Below are 25,600 nucleotides of genomic sequence, written 5' to 3'. Positions count from 1 at the left end.
GCTGATTGGTTGAAGAGCGCAACCCGCTGTCATAACCAGCCAATCCCTAGGCTCTGCCAAGCAAAGCACAGTCCTGCCCTGATCGATCAGGGGCATTGGCTAGGGTCCTCCGCTGAGGTCACCGTCCCAGCACCGAGTCGCGTGAGTGCATCTGCATCCGGCCTCAGGGAGGGAGGGTTGTTTCGGCCGCAGGCATCCCCCCCCCCCCCCCCGGACAGCTGCAGCTCCTGCTGGGGCAGGGAAGGCCTGGGCTCTGGGTTCTGCTAATGCCCACCCCCTCTCACCGAGGCTGACAGATATTGCCAACCCGGCCCCGTGAGCGAGAGTGAGCTCTCAGTAGCATTGTCACCAAGTTGGGAAAAGTCTGCAGAGTGCCTTGGGCAGGGACATGGCATAACTCTAGGCGAAATACCTAAATGACAGGAAACTGGCTCCTCAGAGCCAGAGTGGAAACAATGACAGGAAAATACCCCCAGAGGCTACATGCTTCTTGCTTAAGTTTACTAGGGAATATAGTTTGGAAGATTTGAGAATGATTGTGATGTTGTGACCCATTTAATTAATAAAGCAGGGCAGAAATCTGGACGACAGAAGTCACGAATTCTTTCTCTTTCCAAATCAAATCTTGGTTCCCAGGGCGACCAGAGAAAATCTGTCTGGGATTTTTGCAATCAACATTCCTCCCAGAAACGCATCTTTCCACAGTAATTTGAATCATGGCTGGCAAGCTGGAGCAATAATATGCCCCCCAAAAGCCACCCCCCACACTACACTCCTGTTTCCTGTGTTACCAGTAATAGTGTCGATTCGAGGTCACTCTTATTCATTTGTTGATAGTATTTTGTCTCTAGGAGAGAGAAAATTTGAGGGTATTTGGAACACCCTAAGGAAGGGGTGCCAATGACTTTGATTGGTATAGGGGAGAAGGAATTGGAAACACTCTTCAAGGTGAAGTTACAAGGCTGGTGCACTCATTTGAACACTGTTTCTGGTTTCCCTCTGTCTTTAGCCCTGCTACCTGAGATTTCCCCGACACATCCAAAGTCCAAGAGTCCAAGGCCTGGAAAGAGGTAAGCCTGAACCCCAGCTTTCCGAAGAGTTTCTCTTCTCTAGAAGATTGGCATGAGGATTGTCTCACCACTTCAAGGGAGAGCTCGCCCCTTATAAAGATGAGTGTGCCAAGGGACTGGGATCTGTGTGTGTGTGCGCGCACGTGCGTGTGTAAACCAGAGAATAGTTGATTTCTTTGAAGATGTTTGCAGCAGGTATAAAAATTCCACCTTCCTCTCCTACATGCGGAAGACAGACAAGGGATGCCGGGTAGCCTGAGCCAAAGGTTTTCTTGGGTTGAATCATTCCTATTTTGTGCAAGTGTTTGTCAAGTAGAAGCCACAGAGACCATCAAGATGACTGACAGTCTTTCCCCTGCAAGCTCAGCTGGAAATGACTCCCTTGGGCTGTCAATACTGAGATAGCAGAGTAACCTGCTAGGTCCCCTGTACCCACAAGTGTCCTCTGTCTGCTCATAGGGTGCCGAGTGGGACAATGGCCGATGGGAAGGAATCCTCAAGACCTCCCAGGCCTACTTAGGGCTCTGCTCTTTCTTCCTAGTACGTAGTTCAGCCTCTGCCCAGCTCTGCAGCTCATTGGTTCAAGGCCACGTAATTCCAGGGTGTGTTCTTTCTCGGAATACACGGAAGTCACTGAAGCCTGACCCTCAGCTCCCACTCCTAATAGGGTAACCATTCCAGCTGATGTGAACCCCCCCTGTCCTCCTCCGGCTCATTTCCTGCATTACTCTAGACCCCGGATTTCCTGATGAGGAAAGATGTGGAAATAGCTGTTGTCTGGGATCAGAATAGACATAAATCCTGACTGGAAAGCATTGAGATTATGGTGTATTCAACAGCCGACGGAAACGACATTGAAGAAAGTGGAGAAGTCGTGGTATTCCCCTGTGCCTTCTAGTCTTCTGAGAGGAAAACCGATAACTAACGAAAATGTTTGCTGCACAGACTCACTTGGATTTAGAACTCAATTAGGCGTTCTGACTCACCTACAGTTTATAGCCCTCTTAGGTGGTTGTTACTGATAATAAGATGCGAACTGCAGGTGGTTGGTGTGGGTGTGCCTGTGTGGCTGGGTCACTGTTTTTCAGGTATCAATGAGACAAAGGCAACGTGCATTCATTAGAAAACGAACTTCAAATTTTAATCATTTCTGGGCTAGTAAAACAGATTAACCATTCTGTTTTCAGCTTTGGGGTAATACTAAATAAATTATACTGAGCACTTTATTATAAAAAGATGTCTGTACTTAGCTGTAGGCTAATGTAAGTATTGTGAATACATTTAAGGCAGGCTAAGATAAACCACGATGTTCAGTATATTAGGTGTAGTAAATGCATTTTTCTCCATGATATCTCCAACTTACAATGAGTTGGTTGGGCTGTAACTTCCGTTGGAAGGAGAGGAGAAATTCTACAGTGTGGTCATTTTAAAAACACATTTCCGGGCAGAGGAGATGGCTCTTGACATATAATCATGAAGACCTGTGGTGGAAGCTCCCGAATCAATGAAAATCTGCAGTCCCAGAGGTGAGACATGAGGATCCATAGAAGGCTCCCAGCCAGCTAGCCTGCTGTACACAGATGAGCAGCAAGTGGAATAGACTGTCTCAAACGAGGTGGAAAGAAAGTGAAGACCAACACCCGGGGTTATCATGGGCCGTGGTACCTGCAAGAGCGTGTAAGCATCTTCACTTCCCTCCATTTGAGAGCCTCGGTGACGTGGAGGGAAGGAAGGCGATGCTGGGAGAGGAGAGCTAAGGGACACCAGCTGCCAGACGCTGGGAATGAGATGTGTGTCGAAGAGGGATAGGAACGTGAGACCTCGGGAAGAACACTGACACACTGACCGTGAGACACGTCATCCCGACAGCACAAGTACCAGCGAGACAGACCAAGGTACTTCTGCACGCGCATCCTCAGGTGCAAGGCCTCCCTGTCTACTGCACAGATGGTAAGAAGGTGGATAGCCTTAGATTTGTAGTGGGGAGAAACATGAGGAAACATGGCACTGTGGATTGACAGAGATGGGAAATTATTTCCATCGACTGGTCTTGGCTAAGTAATGAGGCCAGGCTGGGTAAGTATGCCTGAGGTTAAACAGCCAGTAAGTAGTTGCACGAGTCTCTAAGCCATTTTTTTTCCTCTCCTTTTATCTTGTTGAGCATAACTTAGGGCCTGTATAAGGATGCACAGAGTCAGTTATTTAAAGTTGCCTCGTCTTTTCCTGCTTTAGGTCAAGATGGGGTTTATATTCTCCAAATCTATGAATGAGAACATGAAAAACCAAAGGGAGTTCACAGTCATGCACAGTCAACTTCAGGTAACGTGTTCGTTAAGATGTCATGCTCCAATCACATAGAATTTCTAGAATGGTGTTCTAGAGGTGTGTTCTCTTGGACTACCCTTGACCCCTAACTAAAACGCTCTTGGGCACCATCCTCAAAGACAAAGTGGACGATTGCCTAGTTGGTGAATGGCCCACCTCCAATCCAGATACTTGTTTCAAAATTTCCACACCACACCTAATTGTTTAGAGTATATTATGAACGGAATATACCCAAGGTATCTGGAATTCCTAGAACCTGTGGCTATATTAGGACTATGACACCTTACACGGAAAGGGGCTTTACTGTGTATTCCTATAAAGAGGTGTGATTCTGGTTTATCCATATGGGTTGATTGTATTCCCAGAGCCTTTTTATGGAGACTAGGTGTATGCATGTGTGTGTGTGTGTGTGTGTGTGTGTGTGTGTATGTGTATGCGTGTGTGCGTGGGTGTGTGTGTGTGTGGTGCGTGAGGGGGGAGAAAGAATTCAAAGATGTCATATTGCGCTACACATAGAAATCTTAACCACAAACCCACACTGAGCAGCCCTCTACTGGCTTTGAAGATGGGAGTCAGGGCCAAAAGAGGCAGGCAGCCTCAATAAGTTGAAAAAGACAAAGAAGCAGACTCTCCCCTGCCACCTCCAGAAAGACAGAGCCTTGCCAGCCCATTCCCTTTACTCTCAGTTAATAATTTGTTGAAGTGGCATTGGGAAACTGCTATAGACTCTACAGTTGACCTTGGGTTATACAGTAGATGTTTAGAAGAAAATCAAAGAGATTGCCGAATTGCCTAATGTGAGTTGTCAAAGTAATTTTAAAATTTTGTAACTCACAGCTGAAAGTTGAGAAATTAGTCCCAAATTGTTTTGCTAAGATTTTAGACAAAGATCACGTAGGTCCCGTGGTCTGTTATGGCTCTAAGAGCAGACAGCACTACTCTTGGGCAGAGCAAATCAGAGGTAAACCAGACTGCCATTGAATCCATATCAACCTGATGGCCTGCACAGTCTGTCCTCAGTGTCCCGGTCTGTACCCTATAGCCAATGCGCCCTCCAGAGAAGCTCCAGGAAGGAAAAATTATACACAGCACATAGTGTATAATATAATGCCTCTTGCTTAGACTGGGTGTTGGAAAAATGATACACAGCAAATAGAATGTACGCCATGTAGAGTGTATAATATAATGCCTCTTGCTTAGATTGGGTGTTGCTGTCATTGCTATTAAAATCTTTTTTTTTAAAGTTAGGGTCTCATATAGCACAGGCCAGCTTCAAACTGGTGATGTAGACTAGGATGGCTTTGAACTTCTGGTCCTCCTGCCTCTGTCTCCTCGGTGCTAGGGTTATAGGTATCTGCCACTATACCCCGTTGCTGTTAAAGACTTGTAAGAGTCTCTGTGTAGGACAATGATTTCTTGGGGGGAAATGGAAAAATTGAAAGAATGGGCAAGTGGTTTTTTGTTTGGTTTTTTTTTGGGGGGGGGGGTGGAGAGGGAGGTTACTGTAACAGAGCAATGACCAGAAGTGACCACAGTATAGGAATCAGCCCAGTATGTCAGGAACTTGGAGCCACCTGTGTGTGGAAACTACGGGAGTTTCATTCTTAATCGGCCCACATGACCTCAGGCTCTGTGAAGACTTGGGGAGTTTATTCCTCTTGGAAGTTACAGAGTCCTACGTCAGAGGACTTCGTCACTGCTCCGAAGCTGCATGAGCGTAATGTAATGCTGGTGTCACTTCCTCATGCTGCTCAAAGTTCACAGAGGTGACAGCCGTGGGCATGGGCGTAAGTGGGTGTGCCGCACTCTGTGGATGTAGGTCACGCATGGGGAACCCCAAGTGGAGGGGAATCCACGGCTTTTACCATGAACCAGGAGCAAGAGACGCGTGGAGGCCTTGGCTTTGTTTCATTGTGTGGGGCTGTTCACTGACACACAGCCAAGATGGCTCCAGTAGTGAGGGCCTGACTTTTTTGATCTACCCGTCAAGGATGTGCAGGGGTATTTGTGGTCCCTGTTAGTCACCTGACTGACCAGAGGCAAGGGAATCAATCCCAGTGAGCAGATTTTCCAGATGCGGCCTCGAGGTCATCCGTTTCCAGTTTATCTAAACCAAGGGGGAGCCCAGCCTAGGAACCCAGCCCCTCTTGAGCCAGCAGCTTTCTCTCATTTGGAAGAAGACAGGGTGAAAATTTCCCTAGAGCAATGACTCCTTCACTGGCACACAGCGGAGGGAAGGTGAGGTAGGACCTGACCCGCTGCACCTTCAAATACACCATCTTCAGTTGACCAGCCATCAGGCCCCTCCTCCCTTGTCCCTGTCCCTGTCTGGGACTCCCCAGCCCACAGTGGAGATGTCACACCGCAAGATCATAAGGCTTCCACTGAACAAAACTTATTTTAAACAAAAGCTCAGCAAAAAAAAAAAAAAAAAAAAAAAAAAAAAAAAAAAAAAAAAAGCCATGATTGTCTAGCCTCTCGGACCCTTCAGTTACTGTCTGAATTAAGTCCCCTCAAAATTTGTATGCTGGAATCCTAACCCTCGTATGACTTCATTTGGAGATAGGGTCTTCACAGATGTAATCAAGTTAAAATAAATCCTTAGGGTGGACCTTAATCTGATACATTGGTAATTTTTAAGAGGAAATTTGGTCATGTACCCCAAATATGGACACAGTCATCTCCAAGCCAGGAGCAGAGGTCTCCTCATAGCTTGTCAAGGATTCGACTCCATTGATTTTGGATTTCTAGATCCTAGAACTGAGACAAAAAAAAAAATTCTATTGCATGAACTAGCCTGGCTGTGGCCCTCTTGGGGTAGAGGCAGCTTTAGCAGACCAAAGCAGGGAGGACTTGGAAGCCGTGTCCAGAAGTGGGTGCTGGTGTACTGGGCAGGGGACTCCCTGAAGCTCAACTGCAACCTCCCACCTTCCTCTCCAGCTTCCTGTTTCTATAACCCACCCCCCCCCTCCCCCGAGGGTCAGAGTTCGTGAATGGGAGAGATTTGGTCACCTTGAGTTCTCCATACAAACATGACACATTATTTCACTATCGCTGGCAGCGTCTTGAACTGGATCAACCTCCCTTCCTCACTGCAAACTTTGTTCAGACTACACCAGTTGAATTCAGTCCATCTTCCCATTCAGAGAACGTAACGTTAAGTATTGTAGGGTCCCTGCATGGGTTCAGGAGATTATACGGTTGTATAAATGGCCGGGGACTGGTAGGCACAAGGTCTTTGTTTTTCCCCCTCAGGAACCAGAAAAAAAGAGGACTTTTTAATATATAAAAATTAGTTTTTGAGAATTTCATACAATGTACTAGGGCTGGAGGCTATGGTTCAGTGGTAGAGCGTTTGCCTAGCAGGCACGAGGTGCAGTACAACAAGCAAAAAGACACAGTTAGAGAGAGACGGGGGGGGGGGAAGCGAAGGGGGAGGGAGGGGAAGAGCGGAGGGAAGAGAATGGGGGAGGAGAGAAAAGAAAAAGAAGCTTGAGGGGTAAGGAGAGAAACTACCTTTCAACCCCTGTTGCTGAGCATTTTTCCACAGTACCACTAGGTGGCGCACATAAACAACTTTACAGCATCCAGATGTTAGTGAGGCGGGATGGAAACGGCAGCCTCCCACAGAGAAAGATCAGAGGGCAAAGCAGCCGTACTAGCTGTCATACAGGCCAGGCAGTGGTGGCACACACCTTTAATCCAGACAGAGGCAGACAGCTCTTTATGAGTTCAAGGCCACCCTGAGCTACAGGAGATTGAATCTGTCTAAAAGAAAAACTGCTCACACAAAGGTGATCCCAGAACTTGGGCTCCCACGCCTTTAACCCCAGCACTAGGGAGGTGGAGACAGGAGTGATATGGCTGGGCAGAGAGACAGGGGCTCAGTGGAGTGTGGAGTGTGAGGTGTGGAGTGTGAGGTGTGGAGTCTTCAGGATTCGTGGAGACAGGATCTCACCCATTTTTGGTCTGAGGTAGAGATAAGAGCTAGTGGTTGGCTGCTTTCCTTTTCTGTTTCTCAGGTTGAACCCCAATATCTGTCTCTGGGTTTTTATTCTTCATGCTACGGTACCATTTCTGCCTGCTTAGATAGTCCCTTTCCCCTTCCTCCATCACGCGTTTCTCATGCAGTCACGGGATCTCGCCAGAGTCACATCCCATCTTGGGCGTCCTCTAACTTCTTGCCTGGTTTATAAAATTTTGATACATTGGGTTTACTCTCTACCATAAGCTTGATGCATACGACAAGGAGAGGGTGTTCGGTGTTCACCACAACATCGTAGTGTTTAGTCCCACAATCTTTCCAAAGCTCCCAGCCATCAGTCTCAGACTTTTATCTGCTTAATGTTTACTGCGAGTAAATAAACAAAAAACTGTCCTGTGATAGCTCCTTTAGGCAGTAGTTCTCTATCCTAACTGCACACCACAGCTACCTAGACCGCCAGCAAAATGAAATAAAGTAAAATAAACTTAAACGAAACTTATGCTGACCTTACACATGGACTAACTGCTCTGGGTGCTGGGATAGGAACTGGAACTTTGAAGAACTCCACAGATGTTTATAACTCGGAACACTGATGTTGGGCTTTTCTGTGCCTTTTTTTTTTTTAATCTAGATACCTTTTTATATGCATGCAAATTATTAATTGCTGTATTTATATCATGTTGGGAGATCTGCATTATTATATGAGTTTGGGAAATAAGTGATCTAGCAAGGATGGAGGTTGCACACTCAATATTCATGCATACAAAGGCATATTTTTAATCTTTAATGGAACTCAAACCGATAAAGGCAAATTTTGGCAAGGCGAAGTGGCTTAATTGGTCCTTGCTCTTTCTCCTTCTCTGTTTACTTTTCCTTGGAACAATCTTGGTTTGGCCTAGGTGACCTCAGGTGGCACGTCCATTAGAGGAGGCATCTCTAGTTGAGGGAAACCTCTCTGCTGTTGTTCACAACCACCTGGGAAACGAAGTGATTTGTTCTGAGGGCATTGATCATGCTCCAGGTGAGTCTGGTCATGACCTACACTTTTCAATGCTGTGGACCCTTGAGATCCAAACCTTCTCCCACCACCTCTGGCTTATTACCCAAGTGTCTGCTGTGAGTTCTCCTGGCTCTATGATTTAGTGACCCTCTGGTATGCCACCTGCTTCTAATTTTTAGTGACCTCCTGGGAACCTTTCCAGGTGATATGGAAACCATGCAGACACCTGGGAAGCTGAGATTAACCCAACTCTCTCAGGCCTGCTCTGAACCCAGGCCTGCCCTGCAACCATTGTCTCTCTGCTTTGGTTTCCTCCTCCCAGAATCCTCCTTGTTTGGAGGCTTTCTGGCCCATCTGGAGTTTGGCTGACACTCTCCTGGGTTGTGGGGGGAGGGAGAGAAAGGGGAGGTTGCCAGGCCTTATCCTCACACCATCCTCCTCTCAGTTCCTGCCATCCCAGAACGAGGAGGACACGGCTAGAAACCAAATCACGTTGTTTTTTTTTTTCTTCCATCATGAACTCTCGCTTTGTTTCTGAACTTTGCTGGTGAACTGTACTGTCAGGTGTTTAGAATTAAGAGGCTAAGAAGAAAGCAGGTTTCCCTCTGAAGACTCAGACTCTTCAAATCACAGCCTTGGGTTTTCATTTTGCTACCGCTGCTGCTTCCATGCGTTTCTTTGAAAAGCCAGTCAGGTATTGTGCCCTGTGTTCTGGGCATTGACTAAAGCGGCACAAGGCACAGGCGGTGACAAGTGAAGATCTCTATTGATCTATTGACCCCTCAAAGCAACTCTCCCACCCACACTGTATGATGAGGACCTGGCATTTCAACTTGTGGTTGGGTGTATCTGGAAGGCAGCATGGATAGGAGGCAAAATGATTTCCAAGCAAATACTAACAACAGAGGCAGGCAAGGTGGGTGCGTGTAGTGGTCCATAGATCTTTCCTCACATGAAACAGAAAAGGCTGGAAACATATCTGAGGCTGTAGTGATGAGGCGAGCAGGCCTGCTTTTCGTCTTGCCCGGCTCCCACTCGGCTAGCTTTATACCTGAAATAACAACACGCAGACTGTATTCATTTAAACACTGCCTGGCCCATTAGTTCCAGCCTCTTATTGTCTAATTCTCACATCTTGATTAACCCATATTTAATAATCTGTGTAACACCACGAGTGGTGTCTTACCGGGAAAGATTCAGCATGTCTGACCTGGCGGCTGGCTCCATCACGTCTGACCCAGAGAGGAGAGGCATGGCGATTGCCCGAGGCGTCTGCCTTACTCCCAGCATCCTGTTCTGTCTACTCCACCCACCTAAGGGCTGGCCTATCAAATGGGCCAAGGCAGTTTCTTTATTAACCAATGAAATCAACTCAAACAGAAGATTCTCTCACATCATGAGGCTGGGGTCCACCAAAAATGCAGTCAAGACCTCAGCGAGCAGGAGCACTGTCTGTTCTGTGCCCAGTTGAAGGAGCTGTCACTGCAAAGGGACAGTTGCTCAGAGCTGTTCAGAGTGACTTAGTCAAAATCTGTTGTGATCTAATGATAAAACACACGTCCAGACGAATGAAGAAGGAAGAGCAGATGGTCGAACCATACTAAGCTGAAAGGTGAATAACTCTCCCCCTTTGTCTTTTTGCGTAGCTGGAAAGGCAGCTGACCATGCAGAATGAGATGAGGGAACGACAAATGGCTATGCAGATCGCCTGGTCTCGAGAATTCCTCAAATATTTCGGGACGTTTTTTGGCATTGCCACCATCTCTTTAACATCTGGGTATGTTTACGTTTTACTTGAATATCTTTCTGAAATAATTCAGTCTTTGCCATGATCATAGCACTGTTAGGTTGGCTGAGGTAGGACTTTGAACCCAACACTATTCATGTAAACAAAGAAACCTCCCGTAGCTTTCTCTTAGCTTTCTCCTCTGCAGAACAAGAGAAGTAACAGTTCCTTCTGCCTTTAGCTCCTTCGGTTCCTTCTGTCTTTCTCTAGTCTATAAGTTAAAGAGGGCTCCCCAGAGGCCCAGAATGGTATCTCTGTGTCCTTATGTTCTTTAAAAGGAGGAATCAAAGCCTTGAAGTCAAAGAAAGATTAGCAGAGACTCTGGTGAGGTATGCTGGGCAAGGAAATTTAATTGCTATAGAAGCCTCAGATTAATGAAATAACTTATGAGTGGAATACATTCTTCCAGAAAGCAGGTGCTTTTTCTTACAAGGACAAGATATTTGTATGCTGGTTACCATTGACACCCATCTTTTTGTTTCTGAAACAGCGCAATAAAGCGGAAGAAGCCAGCCTTGCTTATTCCTATCGTTCCTCTCAGCTTTATCTTCACCTACCAGTATGACATGGGCTACGGAACCCTTCTGCAAAGAATGAAAAGTAAGGCTTCCTAAACTAGTTTGCTTCCTACTTAATCTTCTGATTCAAGATCTCCTCTCAAGGCTGGGAGATGGCTCAGTCGGTAAGGTGCTTGCTGAGCAAGCACGAGGGTCTGAGCTCAATCCCCAACACCCGTGTGGAAAAGCTGGGCGTGGTGGTGCAAGTTTGTAATCTCAGTACCAGGGAGGCAGAGACAGGCAGATCTCTTGGGCTCCGTGACTAATCAGCCTCGCCTACTTGGCAAACTCCAGGCCAGTCTGAGACACTGTCTCAAAACAAAATATAACAGAGTAGAGAATGCCTGAGGACACTGGTGTTAACCTCTGGCCTCTCCATGCAAGCGTACACACATGAACACACATGCGCACATGCATCCCCTCCTTACAAACCCTTGACTTACGTAGATTCTGATAGGATCTTTTTCCGAAGACGCTAATGACGAACATCTCTGCTCCCTCCAGCAGGGTGGCATAAAGTCAGCTCCTACCAGCTCATAAGAACTGACTTGACAAATTTTGCATGGTGGATGAGAGGCATAGTTGTTTACTAAAATTAAATTAAATAGGAGTATACAGACTTATAATTAAATTCTAATAAATACTAAATTACATTTAAAACAGGGTATTAAGCACCCAGAACTTGTCTGTTTCTAATTATTTTTCTATTCTAGAGAATTATAGATTACTTATATCAATTGCATCTGCATTCTGCAACTGCAGAAGCAGCATGCAGATGCAACAAAGTGCAGGCACAGCTTCAGCCTCAGCAGCATCCCGTTGGTGGCTTGAAGTTGGTCGTAGTGGGAGCGTCATGGTGGAAACTGGCAAACACCAAATCAAGGCTTACCCTGACCTAGACCAGGAGCTGGAAGATGTGGACGTTTTAAATCTTTGGGAAAGAATTCTAATAATTTCTAAAACTGTTTTTCATCTTGCAGACAGCTTATTTATTGTTAGTGTTAACTTGCAATTATGTGTATGTATGTTTTGTGTGTTGGTTAAGCCCAGGTAGTTCTGTCTACCCCCTCCGTGCTTTATCATTTCTCCTTCGTTGTTTCTGAGGCATGGTCTCCCCATGATGCTCAGGCTGCCCTTGAACTCACCATCCTCTTGTCTTACCTCCTGAGGGCTGCAGTTATAGGTGTGTGCCACAACACGCAGCTGCAGCTGGGTTTCCAGAATCCGTCATTGTGTTAACCCCAAGTGGTGCATTCCTTCTCCCGAGTGAACTAGATGCAATGCTTACCTCTGGGATGTAAGGTCGCGGACACAGAGTGTCACACACCGTGTGCCCCTGTAACAACAATCAGGCCTTCTCCCAAAATGCTGATGACCCCTCCGCGGTCTTACACACTTCTGCATTTTATTTAAGGGGAAGCCGAAGACATATTAGACACAGAAAAGGCTAAGTTGGAGCTGCCAAAAGGAATGATCACCTTTGAAAGCCTTGAAAAAATCAGAAAGGAGCAGAGTCGATTCGTCATGGACAAGTGAAGTCACGTGTACCCTCAAAGTACATGCTACAACTCAAAACACAGAAATGTTGACTTGAATCACGGTGTTTACAGTTTTTTAAATGATCATGATTTTGATACAATGCATTTTTATTTTAGAATATTAAAATTCAAAATAAATTTGTTGATCTATTTTAAAATAAAATTTCTAATGCTCAACCAAATCATGGCAGTATTCTAAATAAGAATCAAACTTCCTGTGTGTGTGTTTTACAGTTATCCAAGTGCAAAATTAATAAATTATATTGTTCTGAATTTGACACCCATGTCCTACTGCTTGAGTTTTTTTCATACAGACTTTCCACTCGATATCAACTCTCATAGGCATCTACTATTGTGTCCTGTCCCACACAAAAGAACCCTGGTGACTAACGCAAAATTAATTACAGCATTCAGGGTTGAAGAGGAGGAAGAGATGATGAAGTCGAGAGGTATAAGTGGGAGTCAGCAGGGAGTGTGCGGAGGAACATGGGTGATATGTCCTTATCTCATTGTATACATATATGATACGCTCAAACAGCAGGGTAAATGATGAACAAATAACTAAATAGAAAAAAGAAATTATAGAGGGAAGAGATGGAGATTTCCTTTAACGGACCCACGCATAATAGAATACTACCATAATATCAGCTATTCTGGAGTCTGAGGCAAGAGGTTATTAAATTTGAGGCCAGGCTGAGCAACATAGCAAGACACACACACACACACACACACACACAATCTGCATAATAGTGGTGAGCTATGGGTGCCCAAAATGGCTCGTCAAGAGTTTAAACTTTAGAATTAGATTTGCTGTGCCAGCTTTGCCAATGTCACTGCTCACCAGCTGTAGTTTAAGGCCCCTTCAGGTGGTGCGAAAGACTCACAGAAGGCTTAGCTGCTGTGCAGTCTAACAGGACCCTTGGCCGCCTTTGCCTATCTGACCTTTGAGCTCCTTGTCCTGATGCAGGCGCGGAGTTCATTGGTGACTCACATCTACACGTCCACTCCCTGCCATAGTTTTCCCAAGTGCACAGAGCAGCAAAGCTAAAGCCACTGTGCTGAGCAACTGTTCCTAAGCACAGCTGGGTTAAACCCCAGTTCAGCTGGCCTTAGCATCGCTGATTGTTCAAAACTTCTATCACATCATCCTTTTACAGAACTGACAACCACTTCATCTGTCACTCCTGTGTTATCTCAGCTGTTATCATTAATTAAATATTTACTACCTCTTAATTGCACCTTTTAGTGAGTTTCCAAGGACTGAAACAGCTGTGGTCTCTCCTCAGTTAGCTCCCAGACTTTGTGTGGCTTCAAGAATGGGGAAACATATTAAGAGAGAGAAGAGACGGAAGTATCTTTAAGAAACAAAGAGTTAGAGATTCATAGTAACTTCGCCCCCTGTCTTTGTCAATGGTGGGAGACAAAGTTGGTGGGCAGCTCAGTGATAGAGTCTACACCTGGTGTGTGTGAGCCCTGGGCTCCATCCTTAGAATCACAAATGAAACCAAAAGAAGTCACAAATAAGATACTTTTTTAAAAAGCCTCATCTGCTTTGTCTTACAACCATATAAAGTGTTTGAAAATGGGTCAAAAGTGCATGGGTTAGCCCACCACCCAGAGCTACACAGTGAGTTCAAGGAAAGCCTGGGCTACATGAGACCCTATCTCAAAAAAACCACAAAAGCTGCTTGGAGCCGGGCGGTGGTGGCACACGCCTTTAATCCCAGCACTCGGGAGGCAGAGGCAGGCCTCTGAGTTCGAGGCCAGCCTGGTCTACAGAGCTAGCTCCAGGACAGGCTCTAGAAACTACAGGGAAACCCTGTCTCTGCTTGGATTAGAAGAGAACGGGGAAGGGCCAGACTCGGATTATGAATATTGGGTGAGGTATGAAGTTCAGTGGTAGAGTGCTTGGCTAGCAGGTGTGAGGTCCAGGGTTCAGTTCCTAGATAAAAGATAACAGCATCACACCCAGACAGAAAGATATTATATTAAAGATATTATATATAGTAATATAGTGTGCATATATATGTATTTGTGTGTATATACACATATCAAATTTCAAAAATTCTGCAACCAATGTGATCTAAATATAAACCATCTGAAATTGAGGTGTTATATATATTTCAACAATTCCAGTGTATGAATGTCCAAACGTGATATTCTAGAGATTCTAGTCAGAACCTAGTTTTTTTTTTCTGTGCTGCCATTCTGAGAAAGGCAGAGGCTCCTGCTGAGAAATCATTATCAACACAGCCTGGTGTTACTCAACCACTGTGGTATGTCTTGCTTTTGGGGGGGTCTGTTCTGTGGGACAACTGAAGATGTTCCCTTGGGTTTGGCCTTGTGGGCACCCGCAGGAAACTCCAGGAAGACAGTGCGTACCACCAAACTGCAGAGAGCAGTGTCTGATTGTTTTTAATGCTTACTTTGGTCAGTCTTATGAAGACTAGAGCAGTTCTTGGGTTATGTACAGGCAGGACACAAGGCCCAGAAGGGGATGATCTGTGACTCAAGGGGGCTGACTTGAAAGCTTCCACCAGTAGACAGGCCATGAAGGACTGCCTGAGTTAAGTTACTCCCAAAACCAGTGTAGGGAGTGGGGTCCTCTCACAGGCTGGTTCATTTTTTATACAGGCAAGAAAAGTGTCCCCACTGCTGTGACTCTGCTGCTCGAAGTACAGAACCCACCTAAGTAGCAGAACTATACTTCAGAAAATCTGCGTGGTTTTCATGTTTTCTATCAGTCTAAGTTATCACCTAGGGTCAAAGAGGAACTTCAGAAAGAGTTCTACTATAAATTTTTCTGCCAAATTCTGGTGTTGAAATGGAACATTAGATGCTGTCAGAAGTCTTCGCTATGAACTCAGTTCTGTCTGTGGCAATTCTTACTCCTTTCTATTGGGAGCACTGGGCAGGGATAGCGTCAGTCAGACCAGCGTTTCCTGAGCCCATTTGGTACCCATTACTTAAATTGCTTCAATTGTTATCCACTCCCAAACTCTCATTCCTCTCTGTCATCTTTTGTTCTCGTTTCTTAATGAGAGATTCATTCTGGGAAATTCCCCTAGAAATTAAAGCCCGTTCATTGTGATTCCATTTATGAAACCTAAGCATTTCCTGGAAATAGCAGCATTTTCCTGGAAAGCTGAGGATTGACTAGAAAGGGCTATGAGGCAAAATAGAACTGTTGTGTCATGATAAAGATTTGGCATACACCATTGTGTCCATTTGTCAAAATTGCATGCCTAATATTTGTGCATTTCAAGGTATATTATCTAAAATTATAGTAAATCTTGCCATAATTTTCACTGTCATAATTGAATGAGTAAGAGACTATATAAAGTAATAAATAGTGTCTGTGTATGTATGTGCATGTATGTATGCATGCACAGAAAGAGGGGGGAGAGAGAGAATTGTAGACACAAGAGTAGAAGATACCCTTTGACCTTAAGAATGGTAGAATAATAGTCATTGAGACCCATAAGTGGGAATTCTCTATATGACACATATATATCCATATAATGCCCATTTTCATCTTTAAAAACCAAGGCATTTCTTAAATCTGTCAGATTTGATTTTTCTGAACTTTTGAAACTACACGCATTAGAAAACAAAAGTATAATGTTGAGCAGAAAAAAAAACCCTAATATTCAGAGGAATTTATTCAACGTGGTTTAAAAAAATATCCTGAAATACAACCTGGGTCAAAGAGGTGACGTTACCAAGATGATGAAGTAGGAGGTAGAAGCCTTCATCCTCCCAAAAAACAAAAAGCAAACAAATGAACAAAACATTTATAAAACAAAATAACCTTAGAGGGCCCATCAAAAATCTGCAACACAGCAGGGCAGAATAAAATGGAGCATCTACATAGACAGGCCCATTGATGCACATCTGAGACACCAGATTGGCCAATAGCAAAGAAAGGCTGGGGGACCTTCAGCATCCACTATGCTCCCAAGAGGCTTGTTCCTCACAGGATGCCAGATTCTTTGTCCCAGAGTACTCAGCAGTCATTCCTTCCTAGAAACCATAGAGAGGGAGACTGACTGCCTATTCCCCACCACCTCCCCCAGCCTTGGGAAACCCCAACCCACACTGCTCCAGAAATGTCCACATTCTAGATCTACACTCCTTGGCTACATTGCCTGGCTCACCTCTCAGACACCAGACTCATTGCTATCCAGAACTAACTTGTACTTGTGGTATAGGAGATCCTTCTTTCTTTGTGTTGCTTTCGTTGGTCAATAAAGAAACTGCTTTGGGCCTGTTGATAGGGCAGAACTTAGGTAGGCAGGGAAGACAGAACTGAGAGAAAGAAGGGCAGAGTCGGAGAGACACCATGGATCCCCTGGAGACAGAAACTGAGAATTTTACCCAGTAAGCCACTGCCACATGATGATACACAGATTAATAGAAATGGGTTAAATTAAGATGTAAGAATTAGCCAATAAGAAACTAGAGCTAATGGGCCAAGCAATTATTTAATGTATACAATTTCTGTGTGGTTATTTCGGGGCTAAGTTAGCCTTGCAGCCAGGATGAACAAGCAGGCACTTCCTGTTACATACTTGAACACCAAAATTTCTCTGTGCATACCTATGCTCTGGGTATCAGTTTTTCTACACTGACCCTGGGGTCACTGAACCTCTAACTTGGTGTCCACCTATGTGTTTATTCTGGACTGCTTGGCAGGCTCACCAATATCTAAATCTTGTACATCATTATTGAAAGTTTGATAGTAACTAATACTGTCATTGTCCCAGACCCCAGAACTGTCATGTGCTTCAGGACTAAGCTCTATGGAATTCCATAGAGTCATCGTTAGCAAACAGAGAGCAAGCCAGACACAGTGCCCAAAGGGATGCCTTCAGCCACAATTTCTACAGTGGAAGAAAAATTGGGAGAATGTTGGGGACATTGCCACTGAAGACTCCAACAGCTACCATCATGACTGTGGACAGCCTCAGCCTAGGCTGCTGAGGCTCTCGGCAAGGTGGCCAACACTAAATATCATCTGTCAGGTGACAGAAACCCTACATAAAAAGCAAGGAAGCTGAATTACATTTCAGAACAAGCAGACCTCCATTCCTCCCTCAGCTGCCAAAAACACAACCCTAAGAACTGTTCAGGAACGTTCTGCATGGGAGATCATGTGGTAAGTCACAAAACACATCTTAATTTTTTTCAGAAGATTAAATTCATATCAAACACATTTTTGACCATCATAGTTTGAAACTAGAAAGCAATAAGATGAATCATGGGATATTAAGAAACTTGTAGAAATTAAACAGTATGTTCCTGTCCTACAATTGTACCTGAAAAGAAACTTTTAAAAAACATGAAAAATTAAAATAGAAGTACAATGTTTCAAATTTACAGATGTTGCAAAAGCATTTATTAGAGAGACATTTATTGCAACAGATGTCTTACAGAGGGCCACAGTTCAGTTCCCAACATCCATGTAAAGTGACTCACAAGTACCTGAAACTCCGGTTCCAGGGAATCTGAGGCCTTCTGACTTCCCCATATACCTGCACTCATGTGCACATTCCTCCCTCCAGACACATGTACACAGAGTCAAAAATGAAATAAATCTTAAAAATCAAAAGAGAGACGGCTATAAATCATTACCGCGGACAAACTAGATAACCTTGAAGGAACAGGTAGATTCCTGTGAACACTGAATCATGAAGAAACAGAAAACCTGAACAGGTCAATGATGAGTAAGCAGACTGAATTAGCACAGCACATTAATAATATAAAAGACGGAGCACACAATCATTTCAACAGATGCAGGAACAGCATTCAATAAAATACAATGCTCATCCATAGTGAGAATTCTCAACAAATTAAGCATAGAAGGAATGTACCTCTGTCCATTCAAGTCCATATACAACAAACCCACAGCTAACACAGTGATGTGGGATTTCCCCTTTGTATGCTGTGAATACAACTGGCTAATTAATAAAGAAAACTGGCTTGGCCTAATAGGGCAAAAGAATAGAGGTAGGAAGGGAAAACTAAACTGAACGCTGGGAGAAAAAAGGGCGGAGTCAGAGAGAAGCCATGGAGTTGCCGCTGAAGACAGCCGCACTAAAACTTTGCTGGTAGGCCACGACCCCATGGTGATGCGCAGATTAATGGAAATGGGTTAAATTAAGATGCAAGAGTTAGCCATTAAGAAGCTAGAGCTAATGGGCCAAGCAGTGATTTAAATAATATAGTTTTCTGTGTGATTATTTCGGTTCTGGGTGGCCTGATGAACAAGCAGCCCTCTTACTACAACACAGGTGTTTCAGCTACTTATCACTGTGACCAAATATCTAACAAGAAGCAACATCGGGGAGGAAGGATGTATGGACTCGTGGTCTGACAGGGTACAGTCCAGCATGGCGGAGAAGGCACCGCAGCTATGACAGTGCTGGGATGGTGTGGTTGGCATTTCATTTGAAAGCTCAGTCTGGAAGGGGATTGGCCTCTAACTGTTAGGTCTGCCTTCGTGGCCCTACATCTGCCAGCAGAGTTCCATGCCCAAAGGTCCTACAACCAGTAGGGTAGGAGGGATGCCTGATGTGGAGCTTGCCAGCCTGCTGTAGGGCTTCCGGCTGGTGAAAAACTCCAGCCGCAGTGACAAACAGTGAGCCGCTGCAGCAGAGCGGTCACAACAGGAACAGCATCCCGGATGCTGGGGAGCCCCAGAGCCCTGCGTGCAAACAACCTGGAAGCTGCACTTGGAAACCTCAGACAACTCTCTAAGAACCAGAAGTTCTGGCTGCAGGTCAAAGCTATAATACAATACTTTAGTTAGAAAGGCTTCAGCCTGGGACTGGAGAGCTGGATGGCTCGATGGTTAAGAGCGCTGACTGTTCTCCCAGAGGACCCTGGTTTGATTCCCAGTACCCACACGGCAGCTCACAACTGCCTGTAATTCCAGTTCCAGGGGACCCAACACCCATGGCAAAACACTAATGCACATAAAATAAAAATAAATAAAAATTTAAAAACTCACAAGAAAGAAAGAAAGAAAGAAAGAAAGAAAGAAAGAAAGAAAGAAAGAAAGAAAAGACTCCAACCAGAAGAAAGGGACAGAGGAGGAGTACTGGTGGGGAGTACAGCAATGGGAACCTCATCCAGTTCCCAGCAGGAGGGGCTGCAGCCCGCTTTGGGCTTTGGAAGACAAGTGGGCAGTTTTCTCTTGGGAACGGATATGGGAAAGGTCGCAGGGATCTTAGACTGCATTAGGAAGTCTAAAGCAAGACCTATACTTCTGTCTTAGGGTTTCTCTTGCTGTGATGACATACCATGCCCATGGCAACTCTTAGGGAAACATTGAATGGGGTGGTTTACTGTTTCAGAGGTTCGGTCCATTGTTATCATGGTGGGACGTGGCAGCGTGAAGGCGGATGTAGTAGGCAGGCAACAGGAAATGATCTGAGACACTGAGCATGGCTTGAGCTGACCCCATAATGACACCCTTCCTCCAACAAGGCCATGCCTACTCCAATAAGGCCACACCTCCTAATAGTGCCCCTCCCTTTGGGGGTGGTTTTCTTTCGAACTACCTCAACCCATAGGGAAAAAAGAAAGAGGAGGAGTTGGGTAGATTGTAGGAGTAGGCTGTTTGAATTGTCTTCTGATCACTTTGCTGGAGAAGATGGGCTTCTCCTTTTAGGGTTATGAAGGTGACCAAACATGCCTACTGGTAGTGGGCAGATTGGAGAAACAGCAGACATTAAGCATACAGTTCCAGGTCTGGAACGCGGGCCTTGTTTGCTGTTCTAGGCCACACAGGAGTGGAAAGCGTGGAAAGACTGACTAGGCAAGGTCTGTGTGTGAGACAGGTATTTGTCCTATTGAGATGGTGAAGCGGTTCCCATGACAGCACGTGATTGGCTTATCTGAGTATTCCAGCAAGCTAGCAGAGGGTTAAAACTCACTACGCTGGGACAAGCAAGAATGGCGCTGAGCTCTCTCTATAAGGAGGGCTGTTTAGCTGCCAGACTTCAGCAGCACTAGTACAGAGGAGGAGAAACTTATAGGCAGGCCAGCTGAGGCCCTTCCAGATTTACCTGGTATCGGGGTAGCATGTGATATTGCTGGCCATTCATTTTAGGCCTTAGACCCCAGTTGACCCCTTAATGAGACTTGACATCAACTTAAACTGTGGTAATGACTCATACTCTCACGGGAAAAAAACCCAAAACAAACAAACAAAAAAACCCACTGCCTCACAAGAAAGTAAAACAGACATTTGATTCAAAGAATGACAAGATCACAATTGTTATAAGGACTATTTCAGGGGACAGCAACTGACTCCACTTCTTCAGGGACAGCCAAGGGAAACCATCTGTGGTTTCCAGGATTCTTGGTATAAAACATGTTTTTATTCAAGTGAAGTGCCGTTGTCCTTGTCCAATACTGGTGAGCCACACACAATCTTGTTTAGTTCTTTGGAAATGAAACGCTTCCACTTCAGGGACCAACCAATTACCCAACATGCAGCATTGAGGCTAACACTCATGAGGCGTATGGCTGGCAGGTTTTGGGGGTATGGCTCTCAGTCAGTGCTGCTTGGTACGACATCAGTGGCTCTCAGTATGGCTCCTGAGAGTCCTACTGGATGAGAAGCAAGAAGGGCTTGTGGGGACAACGTCTGGGGTCAGAAGCACAGCGTATCGTCTGGGGTCAGAAGCACAGCACATCGTCTGGGGTCAGAAGCACAGTGCATCATCTGGGGTCAGAAGCACAGCTCATCGTCTGGGGTCAGAAGCACAGCTCATCGTCTGGGGCCCTGCTTACAGGCACTTGTCGCCATCTTTCTTTTCATTTTTTTTCTTTTCTTTTTCTTGTTTTTTGATTTTTTGCTTTTGGTTTTTTGAGACACGGTTATTCTCTATAGCTCTGACTGTCCTTGAACTCACTCTGTAGACCAGGCTGGCCTCGAACTCAGAGATCCACCTGCCTCTGCTTCCTGAGCACTGGGATTAAAGGCATGTGCCACCACTACCAGGCTCTACTTAGTTACTAGTAATAGACCTTCATAAAACTAAATACAAGATCCAGGTTCTGTGACATCATCACCGGGCTCAGGTACAGACTGTCTGTGGTGGGCAGACTGGGGAAACAGCAAGAACTGACCAGAAAACACAAGGCCCTGGGGAGTTATTAGCAGCCAGCTTTAGAAGAGTAGGAAGCCCATCTTTTAAAAACTGTGTCTCCCTTTTCCCTTAGAGTCTCTGACCAAGCCTGAGGCTCCTGACTGGTGACGATGAAGGTCAGAAGCTAGTTCAGGAAGAAGGCCTCCAGGAGAGGAACTGAGGTCAGCCAAGGGAACGCAGAGGCTCTAGGCATAGATGAGACCTGTGCTCTATAGAACAGTGACGTCAATACAAAAGAGCCAGGACAATGGGACACAGGTGACATCCTGACACAGAAGTGGCCCTGCAGATTCAACCCTGCCTACCTCCCGCTTCCTCTCCAAAAACAGAGCTTTAGACAGAGCTCACAGCCTCAGAATAAGCATTCACTTACAGGACTGGGTTTTATGTGCTGTCAAGAAGACCCATGGTGAACCATTTGGAAGAAAGACAATTACTTCAGTCTTCAAATATTATCATAACTAATACATGTACTATTCGAGAGTGCCCAAAACCCTTGTGAGAAACAACCAGTGTATGCTCGACTTGATGTTTTTATTTTAAAAAAATGTATTTGGAGCAAGAGCAAGAATGGCTGACTAAAGGTATCTAACACTCAGCTCCTGGTCCAATAGGAAGAACCAGAATAACAAATACATAGCTGTGTTTTGAAGAGAGCGGTGCTGGACACAGGAAAGGAGAAACAGGAACCCTGGAGGACACAAAGATCAGAGAGTGGAATAGAGTGCGGGAACCTGAACCTCAGTTTTCCTGGTGGGGAGGGATACCATACAACAGGAGAGAGGGTGAATGGGGGAGTCCAGCAGATGGGGACTTCCGACACAGTCTTGTGCTGGCCCTGGGCCTGACAGAATATCAGTGCTGGTGTTAGCACCAAAGTTGGCTCAAACCGTATATTTAGCCTGAGCTACCTCTGGATGCAGATGCGGGTCCATGCTTCCTATACCACCCACTGTAACTACATGACATATGGTACTACTCCTGTATTGGGGTGCCTGTACTACAGGACCATTCACGATCCAGGCAAGGGCCTGGAGATTTAAACACACAGGGACACACAGACAGAGACACGGGTCATCCTTGAAACAGGAATGCCCCAAGAATGTCTCCCTTATTGTGTCCAGGAGCAGCTTATAGAAGGATCCTTAACTGATAGCCACGCCCCAGCCAAACCCACCAGAAACCACTTTCCTGCCATCAGGAACTCCTGAGGGTCTCATGCTCAAAGCAGCTACAGGCTGCTCAGAGCAGAGGAAAACAAGTTGTTTACAAGAAATTCAGGATCTGGAGGTTCACAGCTCCCAACAGTGTCCTACCCCCAAAACTGCTGCCATGCATAGCCGCTACTCAACTGAGCTGCCCCAGGTTGGGGTGGCTATGCTCCACACCATCCCCCTGTCAAAGATCTTCCCACACAAACGCCTCACCCCACAGCTGTAGGGCCACAGCCACTGGGCCGTTGGAGGATCTTGAGCTCATCATGAGCCGGGAGACAGAACGGGTCTCCAACTCTTCTAACCACACACGTCATACGTATCCGCAGCCATCACTCACAACTGAAGCTGTGGAGTACCTGTACCACAGGGCCCACCCGGAGCAAAAGGCAACATGTCTTAGTAAACTGATACCACACACAAGGTACTCCAAAAGCCACAGTGACCCATCAGTGTGCAAATATCAGCTCTGGATCCAAGACATATGAAAAAGACATGATGCCTCTAAAGGAACACACGAACAACAGACCTGAGCACAAAGGGCACTGGCAAAATGCCCGGTAAAGCATCCAACTTCAGAGAATGAGTACAGGAAAACCAAACAGCACTAAAGACAGCACAGCGAGAGGCAAGTTAGGAAAACAAACTGCCATGAAAGAGCAATTAAGCGTGGTGCTTGAGATCTTGGGAAAGAACCAAGCAGATAATTCTAAACAAAGAGCTCGAAAAGTTGCTGAAAATTGAGGTTGAATGTTTACAGGCTAGCTCAACAGGAAGATAAACCTGAGGCTGAAGACAGATCTTAAAATATCTCAGGCAGAAAAGAAAAGGAGGAAGGGCTGGAGAAGTGGCTCAGTAGTTAAGAGCACTGGCTGTTCCTCCAGAGGACCAGGGTTCAGTTCCCAGCACCCACATGGCAGCTCACACCTGTCTGTAACTCCAGCTGCAGAGTATCCAGCACCCTCACACATGCAGACAAAGCACCAATGATCGCAATATAAAAATGAAAGAAAATTTAAAAGAAGGGGAGAGAAAAGAAAATAGTGTCTCTGAGACATTCTTTGTTGTTGTTGTTTGTTTGTTTGTTTGTTGTTTTTTGTTTTTGAGACCTAGTTTCTCTGTAACTTTGGAGTCTGTCCTGGAAGTAGCTCTTGTAGGCCAGGCTGGCCTCGAACTCACAGAGATCCGCCTGCCTCTGCCTCCCAAGTACTGGAATTGAAGGTGTGCGCCACCACCGCCTGACTCTCTGAGACATTCTTAAGGAATAAGTACATTTGGCCACCAGAAGCCTAAGAAATAGAGACAAGTATTAAAAACAAAGAAGCAAGCAAAGCCTATTAAATAATAGGTTGGAAATAGTTAGAAAATGCCCCAATCTCAAAGATAGACATGCACATATAGAAGACACGTGGATCCTCAAGTAGAATGGTCGGAGTTGACCCTCCTGTGGCATATTTAGTCACACTGTGAAAATACAAGGTAATTCCAGCTCTGGGGGACTAGATATGGTCTTCTGAGCTCCTCATGCGTGCCACACACCACACCACACACACAACACACTTTAAAAAATTATTTAAATCTTTAAAAGAAAGAGTGGAAAGGTACAAAGTTCCATTCGTGGTCCATCAGTCCAACAACAGCTTTACAACAGAGACCTTCAGAGCGGGAAGGAAGGGAACGACTGACTCCAAGTTCTGAAACAACACACTTGACAACCTAGACAAATTGCTTTTGACAACGCTGTTATTCAAAAATGAAGGAGAAAAATGAAGACCCTGAAGAAGCAAAATCAAGAGAGAGTTAATCACCCACTAGAGAAAATTCTCATCAGGCGCTTGGCGAGTGTTTAAGCAGGAAGAAAGAAAAAGAGAGGACGGAAGAAGGAAAGGGAGGGAGGAGAAGGGAGGGAGGAGGGAAGGGAGGGAGGGAGGGAGGGGGAGGGAGGGAAGGAAGGAAGGAAAGGAAGGACAGAGGGAGGGAGGGAGGGAGGAAGGGAAGGAAGGAGGGAGGGAGGGAGGGAGGAGGAAGGAAGGAAGGACGAGGAGGGAGGGGAGGGGGGAGGAAGGAAGATGGAGGGACGGAGGGAGGGAGGGAGGGGGAGGAGGGAGAGGGATGGTAGGGAGGAAGAACCATGAGATTGCTGAAAGAATAAGCTCAAAGAGAAGTGGATAAAGTGCACTTTAACAATATATTAAACAAAACAAACAGAATAACACAGAAAAACATAAATCAAAAAAATAAGCAAATTAACAGGAGTAAGTCTTAGCTATTAATAACATAAATTAAATGTAAGTAAACCCCTCGGGTTAAAAAAACACTGACTCCCTGACAGAGAAGAAAAGCTGGTGTTTCTTTTCCTGTGCACTGGCTATCTCACGTAACACATCTTCCAGTTCTGTCTACTGCTACAGAACGATAGGCTTTCATCCTCCTGGTGGCTGAATAAGATTCCCTTGTGTATCTTTACTACATCGAGTCTGTATCTTGAGTAATGTGAACTGTGCACACTGGCGCACGGGTGTCTCTCTGGTATGGCAATTCTATTGCTCCGGGTTATACACCCCGAAAGGAGTTAGCTTTATTCTTCCTTCCCAAATATCAACAGAACAAGACTTTTAGTTGTTGGTTGCTTCCATACTTTTTCTTGCCAAGCAGTGTATAATTCTGTAAAACACAAAACAAGATCTGTGTGTAGAAAACTAGAGGTTGTGGGGGCTGGACAGATGGCTCAGAGGTTAAGAGCATTGTCTGCTCTTCCAAAGGTCCTGAGTTCAATTCCCAGCAACCACATGGTGGCTCACAACCATGTGTAATGGGGTCTGGTGCCCTCTTCTGGCCTGCAGGCATACACACAGACAGAACATTGTATACAAATAAATAAATAAATAAATAAATAAATAAACAAACAAACAAGTAAATACTTTAAAGAAAAAAAAGAAAATTAGAGGTTGGGAAGGTGGGCAG

At 45.3% G+C, this 25,600-nt stretch overlaps 1 protein-coding gene across 1 annotated transcript; it reads left to right on the top strand.

Annotated features, from left to right (window-relative positions):
* The first annotated feature begins 30 nt into the window (after positions 1–30).
* Plgrkt (plasminogen receptor with a C-terminal lysine) lies at positions 31–12,539 on the top strand. Its single transcript, XM_038340428.2, has 6 exons — positions 31–141; positions 1,010–1,070; positions 3,303–3,389; positions 10,027–10,157; positions 10,657–10,766; positions 12,138–12,539. The coding sequence occupies exons 3-6, from the start codon at positions 3,309–3,311 to the stop codon at positions 12,257–12,259; spliced, it is 444 nt and encodes a 147-aa protein (XP_038196356.1). The 5' UTR covers positions 31–141; positions 1,010–1,070; positions 3,303–3,308; the 3' UTR covers positions 12,260–12,539.
* Positions 12,540–25,600: the final 13,061 nt, after the last annotated feature.

The sequence above is a fragment of the Arvicola amphibius genome, chromosome 1 (assembly GCF_903992535.2).
Source record: "Arvicola amphibius chromosome 1, mArvAmp1.2, whole genome shotgun sequence".
Lineage (NCBI taxonomy): Eukaryota > Metazoa > Chordata > Mammalia > Rodentia > Cricetidae > Arvicola > Arvicola amphibius.
This window is presented reverse-complemented; position numbering and strand designations above follow the sequence as displayed.

Bases quoted from the DNA above. Each gene is read 5' to 3' on its own strand.
- Plgrkt (XM_038340428.2), top strand. From the start codon at position 3,309: ATGGGGTTTATATTCTCCAAATCTATGAATGAGAACATGAAAAACCAA. The intron at 3,390-10,026 runs GTAACGTGTTCG...CTTTTTGCGTAG, and splicing joins TCATGCACAGTCAACTTCAG to CTGGAAAGGCAGCTGACCAT. The intron at 10,767-12,137 runs GTAAGGCTTCCT...ATTTTATTTAAG, and splicing joins CCTTCTGCAAAGAATGAAAA to GGGAAGCCGAAGACATATTA.